We start from the raw sequence: 25695 nt of genomic DNA on the forward strand, positions 1-25695 counted from the left end.
GTGGTGTTGGGTGGCAGGAACTCAACCTGAATGCCCTCATGCGACAGGTCAGTTGCGTGTCCACCAGCGTTATCCATAAGGAGAAGGATCTTGAATGGCAAGCCCTTCTCTAAGAGATATTTGCTGACTTGCGGGATAAAACACTGATGGAACCAGTTGGAGGTCAGCATCTTCGTAATCCATGCTTTTTGATTATGCATCCAGTACACGGGAAGGAGATTCTTGTTTTTATTTTTCAAAGCGCGAGGATTTTTCGACTTATAAATAAGCCCCGGCTTTAACAAAAACCCAGCAGCATTGCCACACATCACGAGGGTAACGCGATTCTTGAATGCTTTAAAGCCAGAGGCTTTGGCTTCCTCTTTGAACAGGAAAGTTCGCGACGGCATTCTCTTCCAAAACAAGCCAGTCTCATCCATATTAAAGACTTGTTCCGGCTTGTATCCACCTTCGGCGATAATATTCTTGAACGTCTGGTTCACGTAACTTTCAGCAGCGGCAGTGTCAGTGGAAGCAGACTCCCCATGCAGGGAAACGCTTTTCAGGGCGAAGCGTTTCTGAAACTTCGCGAACCATCCTTTGCTTGCGGAAAAACGTTTCTGAGGCTGGGAATCAGTGGATGTCCCTGGTTGAGGATCATCTGCATCATCATCATCTTCAGCATGGTTGCCGTCGTCGTCTTTAGGTTCCTTTGCAGCAAAATTCTCATGTAAGCTCAAAGCCTTTGTTTGGATGGTGTTCGTTTCCAACGCTATGTTCTTCTTCCGGCAGTCGGCAATCCACACGGCTAAAGCACCTTCCATGCGTACGATCGTTTTATTACGCGTTGTAACGACTCGCTTCGCTGATCTGCTAAAGGTGATTGCAGCCGTCTTTCTAATGTTCGCCTCGTCCTTCTTGATACAGTGAACCCTCGTTTATCGCGGTAGATAGGTTCCAGACGCGGCCGCGATAGGTGAAAATCCGCGAAGTAGTGACACCATATTTACCTATTTATTCAACATGTATATTCAGACTTTTAAAACCTTCCCTTGTACGTAGTACTGTTAACAAACTACCCTTTAATGTACAGAACACTTAATGCATGTACTACAGTAGCCTAAACTAAAACAGGCACAAATATTAAAGGCAATTTTATATCATGCATTTCCTAAACACGCTAAAAAGCACGTTAAAAAATGGCAACCAATGTTTTGTTTACATTTATCTCTGATCATAATGAAGAAACAAACTGGAGGTAGAGCTTTGCTTATTACCCAGACATATTTCCCATACTATTCCCTTAGAACTACATCACATCTTCCTACGTTAGATATATATATAATATATATATGTATATATATATATATATATATATATATATATATATATATATATATATATATATATATATATATATATATATATATATATAATGTGTGTGTGTGTGTGTATATATATATATTTATATGTATACAGATATACATACCTACATATATACATAAATACATGCATACATATATATATATATATATATATATATATATATATATATATATATATATATATGTTACTGTATATATATGGGTTATGGAAAAAATCCGCGAAGTGGTGAATCCGCGATGGTCGAACCGCGAAGTAGCGAGGGTTCACTGTATAGCGAACAGTAGATTCGTTGATGCCAAAATGGCGGCCGGCGGCCGCGTAACTTCTACCATCTTTTAACATGTCGAGAAGCGTAACTTTCTCAGCTATCGTCATCATCCTTCGGTGGCGTTTAGGCTCACTACCAGCCTTAAGAGAAGCAGAACGCTTGGGAGCCATTACAGTAGGATTTACAGTAACAAAAAGTTCAACTTAAAAAAGTCGCACACAGCACAGATTCACACACTTAAGAACGTCTATTCAGCGATACGCGGTAACAGAGAGTGGACGATCCAGCCCCGCGAGAACTTTGATGCTGCGGGTAGGAGATGCGGGCAAAACACCAATCACAGGCTAGATAACAAAACTTGAGTTCTGATTCGTCATCTATCAGCTCTTGAACCAATCACAACCCGTCTTACAGTACTATGATGCGTTGGTTACCTACTCATAGAAGATGCCCCGCGCATACCGAACGTACGTAGATTAAGTAAATACCGTAATAATAATAAATAATGATAATAATATTGTACAGTAATAATAATAATAATAATGATAATAATAACAATAATAATTTTATTAACAACAACAACAATAATAATAATAATAACAATAATAATAATAATAATACAGCTTTACGTACGCTATTTTACGCCTCTCTCTCTCTCTCTCTCTCTCTCTCTCTCTCTCTCTCTCTCTCTCTCTCTCTCTCTCTCTCTCTCGTACGCTTATTCGAAATGTGATTTTTGCAACAAAGAATATTATTGGATGCAGTACTACGTACGTATACATACAAAAGATTCATGGAAAAGAAGCACATCCATTACAGTACACACCATTCTAATATGGTATGACTGCATCTGATTTGCGTTTCATGTTCGATTTAATTTTACTACGTACTGTATACAGTACTGAATTATCGTATGATCACATTCTCTTTTCGTGTTTTATTTCTTTCTGTGCTGAATTATATATCATATGTAATGCAATGAACAATCAGTAAGAACAGATATTACTAATTACAGTATTAATGGAATTACAGGTAACAAAATATCGTATTTGGTTGTCTTCAGATTTCGCGGTATTTTCGAATGTTCTGGAAAATCCGCGATATGTATATATATATGGGTTATGGGAAAACCCCGCGAAGTGGTGAATCCACGATTGTCGAACCGCGAAGTAGCGAGGGTATATATATATATATATATATATATATATATATATATATATATATATATATATATATATATTTCATATGGAAAAATATTGACTTCCGATAATATTTTTTCTGCAATTGGATTCTCCATATTTTGGTTATTTTTGTTGAACATTTGGATTTGACATCTGGCATGCCTTTTGTTTTTAAATCTTTTTATGATAAATAGTATTTTGAGCAGAAAGTTGAGAACAGTGTTTGAGTTAGAACAAAATAGGATGTCTAATTTGAAAAAAAAAAAAAAAGAGGCCATTACAATATAGAAAACCTATTTTTTGGCTAAGCAGACTTGACAGGGCTCACTCTGCAAGGCGCAACCTCTACAGGCCAGCTGGTGAAAGATGAATATGGCATGCGTATGGACTGCGAAGTTAGCGGCGGGTCCCAGGGCAGTGTTGGGGAGTCTTCCGTCACACCAGGTCCGTCGGGTATTGCAACCATAACTCACCAACCACAGGGACCACCAACCGGTGTATCTACGTCACAGGTATGACATTATGCTATTCCTGTGGTATAGGCTTTGTCTTTAAAATAATGCTTTGATTGTTGTTCATGATTTTTCTCTTCCATAAATCCATTTTGATAACATTTTGTTTTGTAACCAACGTTTTTATATTCTAACGTACTAAACTAAAAGCATTAAAAATGAATGTGAAGGTATACAGGTATATCCCATCTTACGTCAGTAATTGGTTCCAGGAGAGGTGACTTAGGTTGAAAAAGTACGTAAGTCAAATTTACTTGTCACTAGGTTAAACCTCTAATAACCTTTTCCAGTTCTGTATTTTATTTATAACTCATTTGAATAATATATGGTTTATGAGAATCTATTTAAGCTTACAAACAAATAGATTTTAGATTTTAATTTAGTATCGAAAAGTATCCTAATTTTACGAACAAATGTATATCCATGCTTGTAAATGTAGATGTTTACAGTACATCGCGGTTGGTTTATTTGTGGATGTGGTGTGTTCTAAGGTAGTTTAAAATGGAAGATTTTATAATTTTAAACAAAAAATTAAGTTATAATTATTTTGTGATAGTATAAAATAAACTTAGTTATCACATTTATTTATATTTACATTAATTATCTTTGTTTATATTAGTTGTCAGCACTAACAACTAATTCGTCCATTGTTGTTGTGCGCTGCGCATTTCAATAAACAGGTCGAGAGTTCGTTGAATATTGTTCTTCTTTATTTTCAAGGATTACATGATAGGGAAGTAAATCCCAACAATATTCTGTTAATTATATGCAAGTCTAATTGTGATACCACTGTGATCTTGAAAACAGCTGACTCACAATCAAATTGAAGAGAGAGAGAGAGAGAGTGTGTGTGTGTGTGTGTGTGTGTGTGTGTTTTTTTTTTTTCCAAACAAGTTTTTCATATTCCACCGATATGACATGTTAGTGATGTTACACAGTTACAGTTCACTTTTTATGATAAAGTGGCCCATCATGCCATGCATGTTCAACTCTAAAAGATACCATTCAGAAGCAGTAAAATATGCCGGCACAACCGTTGTTTGTTATAGAACCTTGACATTGATATTGATTTAAAGAAACTTTTAAGATATTTATTCTTGCGCAGATACAAACTTCTTAGTAAACTTTTTAGTTATTTAAATGGTATTGGTTAAAGAAACTGGTATGGATGGTGTGAGAACCGAGATGTTAAAGGAAGGGGGTGTGATTGTACTTGAATGGCTGTTGAGATTGTTTATTATGTGTTTTATGTTGTCAATGGTGCCAGTATATTGCGTTTGTGCATGTATTTTATCACTATATAAGGGTAAGGGAGATGTGCATGAGTGTTGTAATTCAAGGGGTATTAGTTTGTTGAGTGTAGTTGGAAAAGTGTATGGTAGAGTACTGATTAATAGGATTAAGAATTAAACAGAGAATGCAATCTTGGAAGAACATGGTGGTTTTAGAAGAGGCAGGGGATGTATGAATCAGACATTTACAGTTAGACAGATATGCAAGAAATACTTAGCAAAAGGTAAGGAGGTGTATGTTGCGTTTATGAATTTAGAGAAAGTGTATGATAGTTGATAGGGAAGTGATGTGGAATGTTATATGGAATTGGTGGAAGGTTGTTGCAAGAAGTGATGAGTTTCTACAAAGGTAGTAAAGCGTGTGTTAGGATAGGAAATGAAGTGAGCAATTGGTTTACTGTGACAGTGGGGCTGAGACAGGGATTTGTTATGTTGCCATGATAGTGTAACTTGTATGTTGATGGAGTAGTGAGAGAGGTGAATGCTTGTGTGCTTAGATTGAAACTGATAGACGAGAATGATTGTGAATGTGAGGTAAATCTTTTATTGTTTGCGGATGATACTGTACTGGTTGCACACTCGGAAGAGAAGCTTGGCTGATTAGTGACAGAATTTGGAAGAGTATGTGAGAGAAGGAAGTCGAGAGGTAATGTGTGTAAGAGTAAGGTTATGAGATGTACGAGAAGGGAAGATGTTGCAAGGTTTCTTGTTGAATGGAGAGTTACTTGACGAAGTAGATCACTTTAAGTACTTGGGGTCTGTTGTTGCAGCAAATGGTGGAGTGGAAGCAGATGTACATCAGAGAGTGAATGAAGGTTGCAAAGTGTTGTGGGCAGTGAAGGGAGTGGTAAAGAATAGAGGGTTGGGCATGAATGTAAAGAGAGTTCTGTATGAGAAAGTGATTGTACCAACTGTGATGTATGGATTGGAGTTGTGGGGAATGAAAGTGACGGAGAAACAGAAACTGAATGTGTTTGAGATGAAGTGTCTTAGGAGTATGGCTGGTATATCTTGAATAGATAGGGTTAGGAACGAAGTAGTGAGGGTGAGAACGGGTGTAGGAAATGATTTAGCAGCTAGAGTGGATATGAATGTGTTGAGGTGGTTTGGCCATGTAGAGAGAAGGGAAAATGGCTGTCTGCTAAAGGTGATGATGAATGCTAGAGTTGATGGGAGAAGTACAAGAGGAAGGCCAAGGTTTGGGTGGATGGATGGAGTGAAGAAAACTCTGGGTAGTAGAAGGATATATGTGAGAGAGGCAAGAGATCGTGCTAGAAATAGGAATGAATGGTGAGGGATTATGATGCTGTTCCGGTAGGCCCTGATGCTTGCTCTGGTCACCTTGGATGACCGAGGAGGTAGCAGCAGTAGGGGATTCAGCGTTATGAAGCTTCATCTGTGGTGGATAACTGGGGAGGGTGGCCTGTAGCACCCTAGCAGTACCAGCCAAACTCGGTTGAGTCCCTCGTCAGGTTGGGAGGAGCATGGAGATGAAAGGTCCCCTTTTTATTTTTTTTTATGTCGGTTACCCCCCAAAATTAGGGGAAGGGCCTTGGTATATAGATCGACAAAGTTTTTAGCTATTTATATGGGTTACTCCTAATGTCAATTTTCTACAACCAGACAAAAAAAAAATGCGGGGTCCATTTGTAACCATAATAGATGTCCTGGAAACTTCACTGCTTAACGGCATTGTATGCTGCTGTGATTGAAGCTTCACTTCTCTCCTGGTCACTATTCCAATGAGCTGTCTTCCCTCTTAGCTCTCCAATCATGACTTCACTTATCCACACTGGATTACCCTTACAGTGGTGTATTAGTGCTGATTGCTTCATGTTTTATCTTTATCACAGGGTAGTGTTCTTGGCCCATTACTTATCATACTATATACACATGACATGTGGTTTGGCCTAGAAAACAAGCTTGTTGCATATGCAGATGATGCTACTCTCTTTGCATCAATTCCATCCCCTGAATGTAGATCTGGGGTTGGTGAATCCCTTGATAGAGATTTAGCTAAAATTAGTGCATGGTACAAATGATGGGGTATGAAGTTGAATCCTAACAAAACTCAAAGTATGATTGTAAGTAGGTCAAGGACGGTGGCTCCTCAACATCTGGATCTCAGTATTGATAATGTTTCTTTAAATTTGTACGACTTAAAATTTTAGGTGTGATTCTCGACAGGAAATTTACTTTTGAGAAACACATTAGGTCTGTGTCTTCTTCAATTGCACAAAAAAATTGTTTCATTGAGAAAGTCTTTTTAGATTTTTGGTGATCAATCTATTCTGAAGAAGTGTTTTAATTCTTTCATTCTACCTTGTTTTGAGTATTGTTCTCCTGTCTGGTGTTCAGCTGCTGATTCTCATCTTAATTTGTTGGACAGAAACTTACAGTCTATTAATTTCTTATTCCTGATCTAGATATTAATCTTTGGCACCGTCATTCAATTAGTTCATTATGCATGTTGCATAAGATTTTTCTTAACTCTGACCATCCTTTACATTCAGATCTCCCTGGACAATTTTATCCTGTTCGTAATACTAGGCAGGCAGTTAATTCTAATAACCAGGCATTCTCCATCATGAGGCTCAATACTACACAGTATTCTAGAAGTTTTATTCCGGCTGTGACCAAGTTGTAGAATGATCTTCCTAATCGGGTAGTTGGATTAGTAGAACTTCAAAAGTTCAAAGTTGGTGCAAATGTTTTTATGTTGGCCAGGCAGACATAAGTCTTTTTATAGTTTATATGTGACATATCTGTTTTTGACGTTGTTAATAGTTTATATAGGACATCTGTTTTGATGTTGTTACTGTTTTAGAATGATTTATTGTTAACTTGTTCTCGTCATTTATTTATATCCTTATTTCCTTTCCTCACTGGGCTATTTTTCTCTATTGGAGCCCTTGGGCTTATAGCATCTTGCTTTTCCATCTAGGGTTGTAGCTTGGCTAGTAATAATAATAATACTAATTGTGCTTATCATTGTCTAGTGTTATGCAGATCTACCCCGCCTGTAATGGTCACCCTAGTAGCATTTTTCTTCGCATTGACCAATATCTCCCACCCTGCTCCCTTGTTTCTTGAGCATTCTTAGGCTCCAATTTCTGAGGATGATGGCCATTAATTAATTATTGATTATGATTCTGATTTTGTGAATGTATTATCACCTACTAACCATGTACAAAGTAATTATGAGACGATGCTAGAGACGGATCCCTTGGCTACGGCTGCTGCATTTCCTGAGCCTTTTCCAGTTCCAGTGTTCTTGGTCCCTGATTATTCCAATACTGTATGCATAGATCTCTGTTGCCTCCTACTAGATTGGGAGTTTATGCAGGATGACCATGCTTTTGAAAGTATACCCTGTAAAAGCTTGTAATGTATGGTATGGTGTAGTATAGTATGTAACTCTACAGTAGTCATCGGGACACTTACAACAACAAAACGTTATTTCTATGTAATATAACACTCGCTGATACTATAGTGTATAATACTGTAAAATATATATAGTTCTATGACTATAGTACAGCTTAACTACTCGTAAGTGGTTGCTTTTTTTGTTCGGACAACTCACTGTTTAACAACTAAGTGCACACACAGTTTGCTTTTACATATTGTAGAGTACAGGAGTAACTTACATACAGTACTGTATGGTATAGTTAATTAACAATATTATACATTATTGTAATGCTCTGCTGTACAGTATGTATACATTGATACTGTATTTAAGATTAACTAGGTGTACATATTTTATACAACGACCACTAACCATTTCGTACAAAGTTCTATGCTGTCTTGAAGCAGGACACAACTCCTGATGTGTCATCTCCTGCACAGTACTGTAATGAATCGCACAGCTACAGTACATTACGCGGTAAATATAAGCACTGTCCAGAATTATGTACTACAGTACTATATACAAATACATCACTTTTTTTCCATGAAAACAGGATTCTGCGCAAAAAGGATTGAAGCGGGAGATGCACACTTGAGGAGAGACGATGCAAGACTGAGGCAGAGTCAACTTGAAATGGGATGTGCTGGGCGTAGAGGATAGTGGTGCGAAGCGAGCCTGGTGTATAGAAGCACGGGCTTTTTGAAATCTTCACGCCGCAGAAGTTTTTCTTACAAGCCCGCGAATATGAGTTTTTATTTAGTTAGTTACACTTTCATCTCTGTCGCAAAAGAGCGAATCGTAAAGAAAGAACCTGCGGATTTGGAGGGCTGACTGTATTCTTCTGCATAATTGCTGTGATACTGTGTGTGTGATATGGTACGTTCTGATCGTGCTGTCACTGCCCAAGCTTTTAAAAGGATAGAGCCCCCTCCTAGTTGTGTTCCTTCATCATCTTTGACTTATCGTCAGGTAGCTTTAACCCCCAAACCTCAGCTACCTTGTTCTAACCCAATCACCATTTGTCAATGAATGACAAAGCTGATATTTAACAGGATCATCTCAAATAAATACTTTGCCTAATGTTCATAATACTTTGGATTTTACTTAATCTATGGAAAAACAAAAACCTCATTGGTTTTTTTTTTTTTTTTTTTTTTTTTTTTTTTCAGGAACATATTTTTTACTTTGCAAATTCAGTATAGGGAAAGGGTGCCGGATCATTTACCCCTTTTTCTTCGAATGTTCCTCCCTCCGCAGTAGATGACGTCCTAGTGACTAAACATCGTAGACAGTTCTCGTGTGGCCCTCCTCGGAGAGCTCATACTCTTCGCACAGGGTAGAGTTCCAAAGAGGACCTCCCTGTTAATTCTTTGCAGAGTGCTACAGTAGAGTTAAACACTTATGCTCCGAATGAGAACAACTCTTATTCATTTTGTCTGCTCTCCATTCACAGAATCTCATTAAAGAAAGGAGGGACATTTGAGGGAAGGTTGAGTCATCTGGCAAGCCTCTCAGCTGGAATCACTAATTGCCCCTAGAGAAGGGCCTATTACCGACTTGATTACTAATGACAACTCTCTCTATTACCCTGTACATGCATGAGCACCAGCTGTGTCAAAAGCTTCTTACTCTATCAAGATCATGAGCTTAATCCATTGCTTTGATGGTCTGCATTATCCTCCTTTCGCTTAAATTGCCAATGGGGCGTTACGTTGTTGACACGATCTTTTCTTAATCCCGGAGCGCTGAACATGGATTTGATGCGGCGATCTCAAGTTAGTTTCGGGACATGCTGAACTTGTTTAGTACACAAGTCTCATCCTTGTAGAACACTCTTATAGTGAGTGATGCTCATAGTCACCTCCCTTGGCACTTTAGTGCCAGAGAAATTTTTGTATACACTCAGGTGCTCATCTGAGCCTACTCCCTATTAACACTGGTGTTGCCAGCGTGGTACCGAGCTTACCTAATGCAAAATATTTAGGTTACAGCTGTGTCTTCTGTACAAGCCTGTTCCTAGCTGGATCTCTAGTCAAAAACAGTGTCTCGGTTCGCAGTAACAGAGAACGTATGTAATGAGGACATCCTCTCAAGATTGGCAGCAAAGGTACTCAAGTTCTTGCTCCATCAGACAGTCACCCTATGGGCAACTGCATCCTTAAAAGATGCGATGCGATCTTGGCACAATGCACTAAAGCACTAAACAATTGTCTCCTAGAGACACGCTCTGTTTTAGGAATTCCAACCTGGTGGACGTCTCTTCCTCCTTCAAACGTGGCTGCTGCTATCGAGAAGGCTGAGAAAACAAGTCCTGTATTTCTTGAGAGGAGAGCTGTGGGGGAACTTGCCTTATATACTGGCTAATCAACCAAGGGGGCTTTCTTCCTTTTACAGACTTCAGCTGCCTAGGAGACAAGATCCTAAACCCACCTTTCTACATAGAGGACACTTCTCTGGCTGAAATAGTCGTGGCCACAGGTGCACCATCATAGGGAGGGCAAATCTCCCAGCTTAGTACTGGTAGAGGAATCAACAAAGCCATTGGCAAATTTGGCGCAGGTGGATGTTCTTCAGGTGCCTGTCCCTGGACTGTGGAATTTCTGTGGTTAGGGTGTTGTGTCCCATTCATAGACTGCCCACCCTCTCAGACTCTGACTCTTAACAGTGCAACCATTTTATTTGAGAAAATCTGTGAAGGACCTCTAATTACAAAAGGAAGTTTCAAATATGTTGGCCAAAGGAGCTGTAGAGGAAGTCTTAAACTAACACCCCAGGCTTCCTTAGCAGTCTCTTTTTAGTAGAGATCGGCGTCAATGACCTTAGATGTCAGGATGCCAGAAAACTTTCAATCAATCAATCAATCTTTTTAGTAGAGAACCTAAGGGGAGGTTGGAGACCTGTCATAGACTTGTCCCATATGAACCTGTTTGTCTTATGAGCAAGGTTCAAAATGAAGACTCCAGCCACTGTTGTTCAGGCCATCAGGAAGAATGACTTCCTGTTGACCATAGACCTGAAAGGTGCATCCTTTCAGGCCCCTATCAATCAAGGATCAAGGAAGTACTTGAGGTTTCCCTTCAAGAGACAGGATCTTCCCCTTTAATGTGCCATGCTTCAGCCTATCAACAGCACCTCAGGTCTTTCTCCAGAATCTTTGCCCTAATCTTATCCTGGGTTCATGCCATGGGCATCAGTCTTTTGATATATCTGGACAACTGGCTTTTCCTAGTAGTCTCGAGCCTTCCCTATAAAGTACAAAGATCTTGAGTTTTGTGAAGAACTGGGAATTCAGCTGAACCTAGAGAAGTCCAGCCTCATCCTTCAACAGAACATCAGATATTTAGGCATGGAAATTGACGTGGCCCAGGCCAGAGCGTTTCCACCAGCCGACAGGGTATTGAGAATTAGGAAAGCGGCAGAAACCTTCTTGGAAGGGGAACAGCTCCCTATGCACACACTATGCACACTTGGCATAAGCTTCTGGGCCACCTCACCTTGTTGGAGAAGCTGGTCTCCTTCGGGAAGGTCCATCTTCGCTCGGTTCATTGGGCTCTGAAAAGCCAGTGGCCTCAAGCATCCAACCCTCCTGCAACCTTGGTATCAGTTCTTCAGAAGGTAATGACAGATCTCCAATGGTGGTTGAGACAGGAAAATCTGTTGGTAGGAACACCCCTTCAGGTCTCTCCCCAGAATTCCTTATATTTTCAGATGCTTCACTTACTTTACTTTGACAGTTGCTTTTTCGGTCCCATCAGCAGGGGACCCCCACTGTTGTTATATCATATTCGTTCAGAGCATTCAACGTTTCATATCACGTATTGCTCATTTACTGTTGAATCGTCATTGTCATAGGACTCGTGGAATAAGAGTGTCTTCAGTTTCCTTTTGAAAGCCTTAATTTCTTCAATCATTCGGATGTCTCGTGGGAGCTTATTGTATAGTCTCGGGGCTGCATATTTAAAGGCTCTGGAACCGACAGTAGACATATATCTAGGTTCCAATAGTTTGAAACTATCTGTAACTATTCTCGTGTCGACACGATTTATTGGCTGCGCAATATGTAGCTATTCTCTTTTAAGTATTTTGGACAACCGGTTCTGATAACTTGGTGGGTTATTGTACCAATTTTAAATTAAATTCTCGCTTTAATTGGCTGCCAGTGTAAATCAGTTAGTATAGGGGTGATCCTTTATCTAGGTGGGACACCTTATATCAATCTTGCTCCTCTGTTTATTATGTTTTGTAATTTCTCAAGTTGTACATTTGGTAAATTGTATTAGATGGAGTTGCAGTAGTCAATCCTGGTAATAACACAGTTTATCACAAGTTTCTTTACAAAATTTTCATCCAAATACTTTTTTATAAAAGCAATATTTCTTAGATGATAACCAGCAGTTTGTACTACATTATTTATTTGGGCATTTAGAGACATGTTACAGTCAACAAATACACCTACATCACAAACTTTACCAGATATAGGCACCGAGTCATTATTTATGTTCATTTGAATATCACCCAAGCTTCTCAAGCTGTTTCTCTTACCGACCACCATAAACTCAGTTTTGTTCTCATTTAATTTTAATTGTTTAATTGTCATCCATTCTCTACCACTATCAAGGATTCAGTTTAGAGTTTCAGTAGTGTCATCTATATCATTTATGGAGAAGTAAAATTGTGGGTCATCCACAAATAGTTTGATTTCACACCATGCCTTTGTTGTATTTTTGATAGCCCATTAGCATAGATGCAGAATAAGATTGGGCCAAGTACATTTTCCTGGGGTACCCCTCTGTTTGAAGGTTCATATGATGAATAAGTGTTCCCAATTTGTACACGGTAATTTCTACCAACCAAGTAGTCTTTTAGGTATTTGAAAGCTTGATCTTCAACGCCGATGGACCGTAGATCATTTAGTAGCAGTTCCTGTACAACTGTATCAAAAGCTACACTGAGATTGAGTAGTATTAAGAAAATACAGTCAGACTTTGTTAATCGTGGTTTCTTGCTTCGCGGTTTTGTTTTTTCGCTGCCAAAGAGAAAAAAATTTTGTGATTTCATACCCACCATTAAGAATCAGAATTCTAATAGTTGGCAACAGCATTGGGATGGCCAAGAACAATGAAATACTGATTAAATGAAGATTCTCATAAAAATTGCAATAAAATTCAAGCTGGGTCATGATTTCAAATAGCCCACACTCTACACTGCACTGGGAGCACTGTGCGCCACTACCTATCTCTGCACCCAGTTGATCCTAGCTCTCTCTGTACAGTGTGTATCCATTTACGGTGGTAAATAATTTCGGCTATATTTGAAATAAACCGGATTTTGATTAAATTGATATTTCACTTAACTGTATCCAATAATAATGCATGTAATATTCACATTTTAGTATCATATTTATAATTAAAAACATAGGGAATTATAATCTCATGCATTGTTTACATTAAAATCAGCTGATCAAATCTGCTTAGTCAGTCGTCAACCTATATCCACTTTCACAATATTATCCTACTGATATGACCATTCACTTTCACAGAATTACCTCATTGATATAACCTATCATACATATTAGTATATCTCCTTCACATTATTATTGTCCTTCATTTATTATATCCTTAATCCTTTTCCCAATTCTTTCACAAATCCCTTTCGTACATTTACTTTGCTCTCCCACACACATCTACAACATATCTTTCCAACTCTTTTGATTCTCATTATTTTTCGCTATTTCATTCATCTCTTTTCTAGCATTTATTTGTCATTTTCATCTTATTAGTCATTCTAAACCTCCTTATCCCTCATTCCATGTATTCCCATTCTTATTTTTCATTCCTCCTCCTTGGATTTCCCATATTTATTTGAATTAGTGTAAATGTGATGGAGGAAATGTGCAAGGGTAAGGAATTTGGCTACCTCCCCTCCATCCTTTCTCGTCTCTGTCATATTGTTTTACCCTTCTCTCTCCCTATTGTTTCCCTTAGCTGTATCCAATAATAATGCATGTAATATTTTGGTATTGTTTTCATAATTTAAAACTATAATGAATTATGATTTTATGTATTGTTGAGCTGATCAACCCTGCCTAGTCTGTCGTCAACCTCAATTTTGGGTTCAAATAACTCATTATTAAGGCATGCTACTGAAGGATATTTTATTTTTACTGAAAGAAACCATTATTACTTGATCTATCATTTTCCAATTAGTATATTAATTCCAATAGTTTTATTTGAAATGCTTCTCATATTTTATTTACTTGTACTGTGTTGATTCATGTAACGTTTACCGGAGTTTCATTTAAGTTGCCGATACACGATGTTTTATAGATTTTAGCTCTGTGGTGCTTGATTATAAAGCCTCAATAGAGTCTTAGCAAAGAAACACAGATTTCATTTAGTACACACACACACACACTGTATATTGCATCTTCCAGTCTTGGATAGTCTGGAATGCATCTTGGGTATTTATCGAGCTTATTCTTAAACACATCTATGCTCACTCCAGATATGCATTATCGATGCTGTTGCATAGTGGATTAATGTCCCGTGTGCCTTCCTTAGTTTTCCTGGTATAGTTTTTGGCATTATTAATCTACCTCGCCTTGTTCTTTCTGATGTTTTCAGTAATTCCTTCTATTTGCTTCCATGCTTGTATTATCATGTAGCATTCTCTTTTCCTTTCTAGACTATAGTTTTAAAAATTGCAGTCTCTCCCAATAGTCAAGGTCCTTAACTACTTCTATTCTAGCAGTATAGGCCTTTTGTACACTCTTTGTGCAATATCCTTTTGGTAGTGTGGGTACCATATCACATTGCAGTACTCGAGTGTACTACGTACATAAGTTTTGTAAAGCATAATCATGTGTTCAGCTTTTCTTATTTTAAAGTGTGAATAACATTCCCATTTTTGCTTTACATTTAGCCAACAGTGTTGCTATTTGGTCGTTGCATAACATATTCCTATTTAACATTACACCAAGGTCTTTAATTGCTTCGTTGTTTATGATTGTCTCGTTATTAGGTGCCTTGTTTGCATATACCATTCCTTCTCTGTTTCCGTAATTTATTGATTCAGATTTATCGGAGTTAAATACCATCCTATTTATCTCCGCCCATTCATATATTTTGTTTTTATCTCTTAGTAGTGAGTTCCTATCTTCATCACAAATAATTTCTCTACTTATTCTTGTGTCATCGGCAAAACTTCTCACTACAGAGTTTGTAACATCACAGTCTATGTCTAAGATCATAATAGCAAACAGCAGTGCAGCTAATACCGTACCTTGTGGCACGCCAGATATTACCTGATCTTTATCTGATTTCTCGTCATTTGCAACCACTATCTGTTTTCTGTTTTGCAGAAATTCTTTTACCCATTTTCCTATCTTTCCCACAATATTATGCTTTCTCATTTTTTTCTCTTAATATATTATGGTCTACCTTGTCAAAGGCTTTAGCAAAATCTAGATAGGTAACATCTGTGTCTTTTTCATTTATCATATTTTTGTATATGTTTTCATAGTGTGCTATCAGTTGGGTTTGTGTACTTTTTACGGGCACAAAACCGTGTTGACCTATATTAAACAAATTATTTTTAACCAAATGATTCATCATTTTTTTTTTTATTACCCTCTCATACACTTTCATAACGTGATGCTAGACTAACGGGTCTTTAATTGCTTGCCTCTAGTCTTAATCCACTTTTGAAAATAGGGGTTATATAAGCTAACTTATGTTTAACATATATCTCGCTTATATCTACACTTTGTCTTAGCAGTATTGCAAGCGGCTTCGTGATAGTGTGTTCAGTTTTTTTTAACAAAATCGCTGGAACTCCATCTGGTCCGGCTGCCGATCCATTTTTAATTTCGCTTATAGCCTTGACAATATCTGCTTCATTGATATCTCTATATCCGTTAGATATTCAACATTTTCTTCTCTCATTTCTGTTTCGTTATTCTCATTCGCAATTCTTGGCGTGAACTTGCTCTTATATTTTTCTGCTAATATGTTGCATATTTCCTTTTTTTTTATTCGTTAACCATCCTTCAATTCTTAGAGGGCCTATTTCTAATCTCCCTTTATTCATCTTTTTTTGCATAAAAGTAAAGTATTTTGGTTTTTTTTTGATACTTCGAAGTGTCCTTTCTTCCAAGTCTCTTTTTTCATTTTCTTTTGATTGTATAATCTTTTGTTCTGCATTTTCTATCTTTCTTTTTATTTCCATTATTTTCCACACATTTTTTCTTTTGCAAGATTTTTCTTCCACTTTCTAATTTTCTGAAATAAGATCCTTCTGTCTCTTGGTATGCATGTCTGTTGTTTATTGTTTTTTTCCGGTACATATTTTTCAACAATTTTCTCCTGTATTTTGTACAGTATGTCCATATATTACCTGTTTATTATCACTTACGAATACATTTTTCCATTCTTTGTTCAGTTCTTCATTTATTTCTGACCATTTTATATTCTTACTATAAAAATTATATTTTCCATATTTTTCTCCTGTATTTTGTACAGTATGTCCATATTTACATGTTTATTGTCACTTACGAATACATTTTTCCATTTTTTGTTCAGTTCTTCATTTATTTCTGACCATTTTATATTCTTACTATAAAAATTATATTTCCATAACAATTTTCTTCTGCATTTTGTACAGTATGTCCATATTTACCTGTTTATTATCACTTACGAATACTTTTTTCCATTCTTTGTTCAGTTCTTTATTTATTTCTGACCATTTTATATTCTTACTATAGAAATTATATATTCCATATCCTTCCCAACGTTTTGTGCTTTGATTATCTCTGCGATCACTTGCTTTGGAATGGACTATTAATTCTATGACATTGTGGTCTGAAATTCCGGTGTTATACACTATTATTACTTTAACATAATTCACCTCATTCACAAATACTAGATTTAGAAGATTTTCCTTTCTTGTTGGAATGTGGTTTATTTGTTGCATATGTTCTAATAGCATATCTTGAAGCTTTTCAAATTGCCACTTATCTTCTGCGCTACTATTATTCTCTCTTTTATTAGTATACATACAACCACTTTCTTCTATCCTTTCTTTCCAATCCACGAAAGGAAAGTTAAAATCTCCGAATAGGAGTATATTCTAGTCTTTATGGTTTCTACATATACCATCTATTTTTTTCTATTATTGTTGTCAAACTCCTTAGTATTTGGAGGTCTGTAAACTACAATACAGTGAACCCTCGTTTATCGCGGTAGATAGGTTCCAGACGCGGCCGCGATAGGTGAAAATCCGCGAAGTAGTGACACCATATTTACCTATTTAATCAACATGTATATTCAGACTTTTAAAACCTTCCCTTGTACGTAGTACTGTTAACAAACTACCCTTTAATGTACAGAACACTTAATGCATGTACTACAGTACCCTAAACTAAAACAGGCACAAATATTAAAGGCAATTTTATATCATGCGTTTCCTAAACACGCTAAAAAGCACGTTAAAAAATGGCAACCAATGGTTTGTTTACATTTATCTCTGATCATAATGAAGAAACAAACTGGAGGTAGGGCTTTGCTTATTACCAAGACATATTTCCCATACTATTCCCTTAGAACTACATCACATCTTCCTACTTTAGATATATATATATATATATATATATATATATATATATATATATATATATATATATACATATATATATATATATATATATATATGTGTGTGTGTGTATATATATATATATATATATATATATATATATATATATGTGTATACACATATACATACCTACATATATACATACATACATAAATACATGCATACATATATATATATATATATATATATATATATATATATATATATATATATATAGGTTACTGTATATATATGGGTTATGGAAAAAATCCGCGAAGTGGTGAATCTGCGATGGTCGAACCGCGAAGTAGCGAGGGTTCACTGTATTCACTAGTTTTTCAAATTCAAAGTCTACCGCAATCAATTCACATTCTGTGTTGCTGTATTTTTCACAGACTTTTCCTTGATTTATGTCTCTTCCATATATTGCAGTTCCCCCTTGATTCCTATTTGTTCTGTCTGATCTATATGTTTGGAAACCCTCTATATCTGGTGATCACTGCCAGTCTCTTGGGAATACCATGTTTCACTTACATTTAATATATCTATTTTTTTCAATTTGGGCTAGTTCTTCTAAGAACTCTATTTTCCTTTTAGAGTTACTCGTGACTAAACCCTGTGCATTCATCACTATTATGGTTTGTGTTTCATCCCCATTATTTAATATTGGTAATATGGATTTTCCCACGCTTTCTTCCTGTTCTGATATGATGTTCTTTTCTTCATTTCCAGGAATTCTGCCATTAAAAAATACAACTTTTCTATTATATTTGCTCTTTCGCCTTCATATTTATTTTTGTGTATACCTGTAATTATCCCCATATCTGCACCAACCCCTGGCATTATAGATGCATTCTTTGTAGTTGGGCTCTAAATGTGCATATTTGGGTTGAAAGGCATCATATCTTGGGGCCTTTTGTGCATAGCACGGTATATACTCGGCTTGTTTTTTTTGTTTCATTTTTGCTTTCATTTTTCTTTTCTGTTTGCTGAGTTTTCTTACTTTCATTCATGGTTGCAGGATGCATATATCGACATTTTTTGTTGAAATTGCATCCTTTTCCTTCATTTAGGTTTTTGCATATTTTTGGAAGGAGATCTCTGCATTCGTCTCCATATCCATCTAAATACGCACATTTACCATATATTTCATAATTATGGCATATCTTTGGATGCTTGTTGTAGCATCTTTCACCAAATCTGCAATTCCCTCTTTTCAGCAAATTGCAGGCTATATCTTTTTCTTTTTTTTTCTTGTTCATACTCTTCCTTAAAAGTTTATAGGTCCGGGTAGAGTCTCTTGGGTCTATTATTTGTTTCCATCTGATAATTTATTTCTTCGTAAGTATGTTGTTTGATGGCATCATAAGTTACATCAATGATTTCCTCTGCATCCTTACACATATCCTGTTCATTAGTCTTCTTCTTCTTCTTCTTCTTCTTCTTCTTCTATTTGCAGATTTAGTCTCAACTTAATTATATTGTCTATCCAGACTAAGCTTGTTGAGCAGAATACCTTTGTGTGTCTATTTTTTTATTTTTAGCTGTATTTCAGCACATGTTGGGTGTGTTGGAACATGATAGGCATCACATTTTCCTATTAGTTGTTGAGGATTAATAATGGAATACCATATCTTACATGTATTGCACTATTTTGGCATTCTTTTCCCCAATGCGTCAATCACCATATTCACCATATTGGACTTCTTATTGTTCTCTGATGGAATGTGTTGATTGCTGTAGACTTTCTTTATGAGAGTGAGTGAGAGTGTTCTGGCATCCTGACATTGAATAAAAGAGAACTAATTTTCCCTCTTTCTCTCTGTAATAAATGAAAACTACATAGTGTTCATGTGTGCAAATGTATTGTACACTGTACATATGATTATATACTGTTGTAGAAACCAAATTAAAACAATATTAGGTAGTATTTACTGTGTTAATCATCAGCTTGGGCACCCGCTCGTTCCAAGGTGTACTGACTTTTTAGGTTAGGAGTTATCCCACCCTAGTGTAGTATTTATTTGCAAAAGTTCGCTTATTGCGCCTGTGTCTGTAACTTAACTCGCAAATAACAAGGCTTGACTGTACCATATTTAATTTCATCCATCATTTCCAGCATATTTACAATAGAGCAGAGGGCTGTCTCCATAGAGTATAGTTTTCTGTAAGCAGATTGTTTGTCAGGGAAAGCTTCTATTACTTCTAAGTGACTGATTAGTTGTTCAAGAATTATGTATTCAAGCACTTTTGAAACAAAGGATAGATTTGAAACACAGGTAGGCCATCACTAATCCTCCAACTTTATCACTCACACAGAAAGAGTGAGGTGTTTGGATAATAACTAATGATAATGGCTACAAACGAACTGTATGACAACTGTGATATCCTGTAACATATTGGTGCCAATGTAATATTCATCATGAAGATATTTTGAATGAATTAATAGATTATTTATTAAATACGCCACTCGTATGTGCGCAAAATCTCTCTCTCTCTCTCTCTCTCTCTCTCTCTCTCTCTCTCTCTCTCTCTCTCTCTCTCTCTCTCTCTCTCTCTCTCTTTTTTTTTTTTTTTTTTTTTTTTTTTTTTTTTTTTTAATTCACTGTTAATCTTCACATTCCTTTAGACATTATTTGAAAGGATAAAATTAATAGTGATATTAATATTACATAACAAATACTTGGTAAGATGTATGTTGCTGCAAAAGCTAACTTACACACAGATATGTTCGTTTGTTATGATCAGAGATGAAACTCAAGGCAGTGGTTGCGTTTTAATGATGTGGGTTTAGCAAAAGTATGATAAAAATTGTCTATTGGATTTTTTTTTTATTTTTTTAAGTATACAACAAAAGTTAGTCTGTGCACTGATGGCTTTGTAATTCATTCAAATTTGTCTCGTTTTCGACCTCGTTGTGTCTAAAGGTTGTCTCATGCATGGAAATGTACAGCATTTTTCTGCTTGTGTAATGTGTATTTGTTCCAACGCGTAGTACTTCAAACTACTTTCTTAAGAGTATCGGGGATTCTCCTCCCAACCGACCAGAATTTTGTGTAGTTTCCCCTATCTCCGTTTTCTATAGTTGGTCCCTCTGTGGAGGAAGGATACTCGCCCTGAGGCGACCCTGGTCAGCGTGCGAGAGCATGGAGCTAGGTCTCGGTCACTAATAAGCTTTTGGTAATTATGGTATCGAACTCCTGTCAGACACTCTGGGAAGGATGGGCGGGCAATACCCCGAAAGTAGTTCGAGATAAGTACTGTTAGGAAAAATACAAATTACTTAAAATTTGTGATTTGTTTCAACACGGAGTACTTACCTCAAACTACTTTCTTAGGAGACTTACGCCTTAGGAGGCTGGGGTGGTCTTACAGACCGAGAGACCAGTTGGATGTTAAGCGACTGAACCTAGATAGGAGGCCAGGTTCTGCTGACAATCAAACGAGATATGAGAATTGGGGAGAACTACGCTAAAAACTATCTAGTGTCTAAGTAACTCACCTCTGTAAAAATCTCCGGACAAGGGCATCTCCAACGCACGATTCTCACATGGGAGGAGGAAAGGTGAAAGGGAATGGAGGGGGGAAGCAGGAATAAGGGGGAAAAGTAAGGAAGGAACTTGCGTCGCTTGGAATTGCTTCCCCATGGCTTCACCCTTAAGACTGTCTTCCTTCTCGCCCTGGCCTCAGCTAAACGAGTTAGCGAACTCCATGGGCTGTCGTATGAGGCTTCGCACTCGAAAGGGTGGAAAGATTTGAGTTTCAAGTTCGTGCCCGATTTCGTGGCCAAGACACAGAACCCTGCCTCCTAGGACCCTAGGTTTGAGGGCTCTTCAGTTCTAGCGATTCCGCGATCAGACAACCCAAGGGATTTGTTGCTATGCCCAGTCAGAGCAGTTAGGAAATACCTGGAAAGGACAGCCAGACTTCACCCTGGGATTAAGAGTCTGTTTGTCTCCTCGGGCCTGGTAAAGAAGGCAGTGTCCAGGAACACCATCTCCTTCTGGTTACGGCAAGTCATAGAGAGAGCCTATGACAGTGACGGGTCCTCGGTGCCGGGTAAGCCGCACCCCCATGATGTTAGGGGCCTGAGCATGTCACTAGCCTTCAAGAAGAACATGGCAGTGGGCCAGATCCTGAAGGCAGGTACATGGTCCAGGCAGTCCACGTTTATGGCCCACTACCTGAGGGACTGTACAAGGAAGTCTCTGGACTCCTTCTCCATCGGTCCAGTCATTCCCACGCTCCAACAGGTTTAAGGTTGAAGCCCCGGGGGAGCCCGTGGAAAGTAATTCCAAGCGACACGAAAGTTCCTTCCTTACTATTCCCCCTTATTCCTGCTTCCCCTCCATTCCCTTTCCCCCATACTCCTCCCATATGAGAATTGTTCATTGGAGACGCCCATGTCCGGAAATCTTTACAGAGGTGAGATACTTAGACACTAAATAATTTTTTGCGTATTTCTATCCGTTTCATATCTCGTTTGGTGGTCAGAAGAACCTATCCTCCTATCTAGGTTCAATCATTAGTATCCAGCAGGTCTCTCGGTCTGTAAGACTATCCCGCCTCCTAAAGTATAAGTCTCCTAAGAAAGTAGTTCGAGGTAAGTACTCTACATGTTGGAACAAATCACAAATTTTAAGTAATTTGTATTTTTCCTAACAGTACTTACCTCGAACTGCTTTCGGGTTATTGCCCACCCATCCTTCCCCAAGTGTCTTACAGGATTTCGATACCATAATTATCAAAAGCTTACTGGTGACTGAGACCTAGCCCCACGCTCTCGCACACTGACCTGGGTCGCCTCAGGGCGAGTATCCATCCACCACAGAGGGACCCACTATAGAAAACAGAGATAGGGGAAACTATAAACAAAATTCTGGTCGTTTGGGAGGTGAATCCCAGATACTCCTAAGAAAGTAGTTCGAGGTAAGTATTGTTTGGGAAAATACAAATTACTTAAAATTTTGTGATTTTTCAACAATACACTAAAAACTGTTTGTTCTGACACATATACAAACCTTCGCTATTTATAGAGTATTACTTTCAGCAATGCTGAAAATCAGCCAAGACAATTATAGTAAGGGATAATTACCCCATCCGCTAGTTACGGGAGGGGGCTGGTGTAGACTGGCTACCCCGTTCACTCACACCTGTCGGTTGAGTAACCACTTTTACTTTTGGCTCGGTAGAGTGCGGACGTACCGTGTGTCTCTCTCCCGTTAAACAAACTGCCTTGCCTTAATTACTATTCCTTTTTCTTTTGTGTGTATCGGTGTGTGTTTGGTTATTGTCCTGCTATGCGGACATGTCCAGGTATTGAATTCTGCCGCTGCGGTACCTTCATGTCGTCCATGGAGACAGACCCACACCCTTTATGCCCAGCTTGCCTGGGAAGTCAGTGTCCGCGGGACAACACCTGTTCCGAGTGTAGGGAGTGGCCTGCCTCCCAGTGGGAAAGGTTTGCGAGTAAGAAGATGTAGTCTAAACGCAAACCTTCGCTTTCGGGGTCTTCCTCAAAATCGAAGAAATCGGGGGCTTCTGATTCCTCTACACTCAAATGTTTGCCCGAAGCTAATTCTCAACCAGGCCCTTCCGGGACACGTTCAAGCAGTAGCGCAGGGCTTGTGACTCCAGGTCAACCCTGTAGGATAGGCGAAGGTGGCGGCTCCCCTAGTGAGTCCACTCCTTTCCTTCCCCCAGGGAGCGCCTGTTCCTTTCCAGACCTTGTGTCTTTGTGGCCATCGCTGGGCGTCGATAGTCCTCCTTCGAAGGAAGTTCTCGAACTCCTCCGAAGAGGAGCAGAGAGAAAGCGGTCATCTCCCTCTGCGGAGGTCGATCCTCCTCTTGTGGGCGCAGGCGCTGTTGCCCGTCAGTCAGGCCGAGAGTTTGGTTCTGACACTGAGGAGTTAGCTAACCCACCAGGGGTGGTGGCTGGGCTCTCTCCAAGGCAAGCTTCCCCTTCGGGGGAACATATCTCTCGTTCCAGAGAGAAGATTGCCTCTTTACATCAGCAATCTCCTTACGCCTTTGGTTCTCCTCCTGGGGCAGAAAGAGAACCGTGTTATAAGTGTAGTTCTCCTTCGGGTGAACTCGCCTCCCCTGCGGAGGAATTATCTGTAGACCTTGATCAGTCTCCCCCTTGGGTGGAGTCTATTGAACGTTCCTCTCCTGAGGTTCGTTGAGTGGAGGGGTGGGTAACCCCTCTCCACCCCGGACGTTCTCCTCCTCGGGCTGTGAGGAGATGTCTTTTTGAACCTGCTGGTTCTCCTCACGTTGACCCTTCCAGGTCTCGGGACGATCACCCTTTGGGCTAGCGTGATCGTGAGCCTTCGGGCTCTCGTCATGTGGATTCTGCGGGTTCTCATGACAGCAGGAGTCCTTCGAGTCTCCGTTGCACTGAACCTTCGGGTTCTCGCAACTTAAAACCTTTGGGTTTCCGTTACGCTGAACCCTCGGGCTCTCGTAACTATGGTAACGCTGAACCTCCGTGTTCTCGTACTGTCAGTTACGCTGACCCTTCTTGGTCTCGTGACAGAGGAACCTCGGTTCCTCGTTACGTTGATCCTTCGGGGTCTTGTAACCTGAGTTACGCTGAACCCCTGGGCTCTCGTAACTTTAGTCACGCAAACACTTCGGTGTTTCGTGACTGGGAAGCTTCGGTTTCTCATTGCGCTGACTTCGGGGTCTCGCAACACAGGCTACGTTGGGCGTTTGGTCCCTCTTACTCTTAGTCACGTTGACCCTCCGGGGTCTCATGACAGAGAAACTTCGGCTTCTCGTTGCGTTGATCCTTCGGGTTCGCGCAACACAGTTCACGCTGAACTTTCAGGTTCAGGTTCTCGTGACCATAGTCATTCTTGTTATGACAGAAAGTTTTCAAGCTCTCATTGTGTTGATCGTTCGCGCTCATACAACACAAGCTATCGTGAACCTTGGGGTGAGCGTAGCAGTGAGTTCTCTCACCAACCTGAGAGCTCTCGCGCTCACGGCCAAATGGCACGTACGACCAACTTGTCACACGCAAACAAAATGGCGAACATGGCGCGCCATATGTGCGAACATTCTGTTGCTCGCCATTCGCTTGAACAACCTTATGCGCGCCACGAGCACGAAAATGGTGTGCACAATCAGGAAGGGCGCGCGCATGAGCACCCTTCCACCTACTAATGGTTTGGCACACGAGCATGCGGCCATCTTGGCGCTCACAATCAGTCTCTCAAGCCTCTAAGGCCTCAACAGAGACGACAGTCGCCTGCGCGACTGAGCCCAGATCCTATCCCTAAGGGTAGGCCTGTTCCGATCTTGCCTGTAGGGAAGCCTCCCTCAGACAAGAGGGTTAGGAAACCTGCCCATGTTCCTAAACCCAGGGGGCAGTGTCCTCCTAAGGACCTCCCCCTTAGTTCCTCGGGAGCCCGTGACCCCCCTTGGCTTAACGCCTCATTCAATGTAATGCATCAAGCCATGAAAGGAGTCGTTCCCCGCTCCCATTCCTTAGGTGACACACCTAGGATCTGGCAAGGGGAGACTATTATCCCCTCGCAAAAGACCTCTGGAGGAGATTAGGCACAAACCACAGGGTAACCTCCTGCAGTCCAAGACGCCACGGGCCAGACTAAAGGGGAAAAGGAAAAGGATTCGTCCTTCCCCCCCCCCCCCCCCCCAAGGAGGATAGGGTTACTTCCTCTGGAGACTCCTTCCGTCCCTCACCGGTCGAGATAGTGCCTAAGGAGGCACGACCTGCGACTAGACGGGACTCACCCCATATGGCAACGGACTTAAATTCTACCCGTAAGCCGACTGAGCCCTCTAGGCCCTTGGGAACAGAGGACCTCCGGCCTAGTGTGAGGGAACCGAAGGATTTGTTCACCATCCCCAAATCCTCGGCCAGGCTTCCTTCCTCACTGCCTCCCTGGCAGCCGGAAGCGAGCACCTCCTCGGCAGTCTCCCTATCTCCAGTCTATCCAATTGACGACTTCGACCCACTCTGGGATTTTATGGATGAGAGCTTGGACGTTGTTGGGCCGAGCGTTCTTGGAGGGCG

General features: G+C 39.5%; 1 protein-coding gene across 1 annotated transcript in view; it reads left to right on the top strand.

Annotated features, from left to right (window-relative positions):
- The window catches only part of Med (Smad/Smad4 homolog Medea), a 221038-nt gene that overhangs the window by 95364 nt on the left and 99979 nt on the right, over window positions 1–25695 (top strand). Inside the window, 1 exon segment of the mRNA XM_068389895.1 lies at window positions 3127–3326. Within this exon segment, the coding sequence (XP_068245996.1) occupies window positions 3127–3326 (200 nt within the window).

This window comes from Palaemon carinicauda, chromosome 16, assembly GCF_036898095.1.
Source record: "Palaemon carinicauda isolate YSFRI2023 chromosome 16, ASM3689809v2, whole genome shotgun sequence".
NCBI classification, from domain to species: Eukaryota; Metazoa; Arthropoda; class Malacostraca; order Decapoda; family Palaemonidae; genus Palaemon; species Palaemon carinicauda.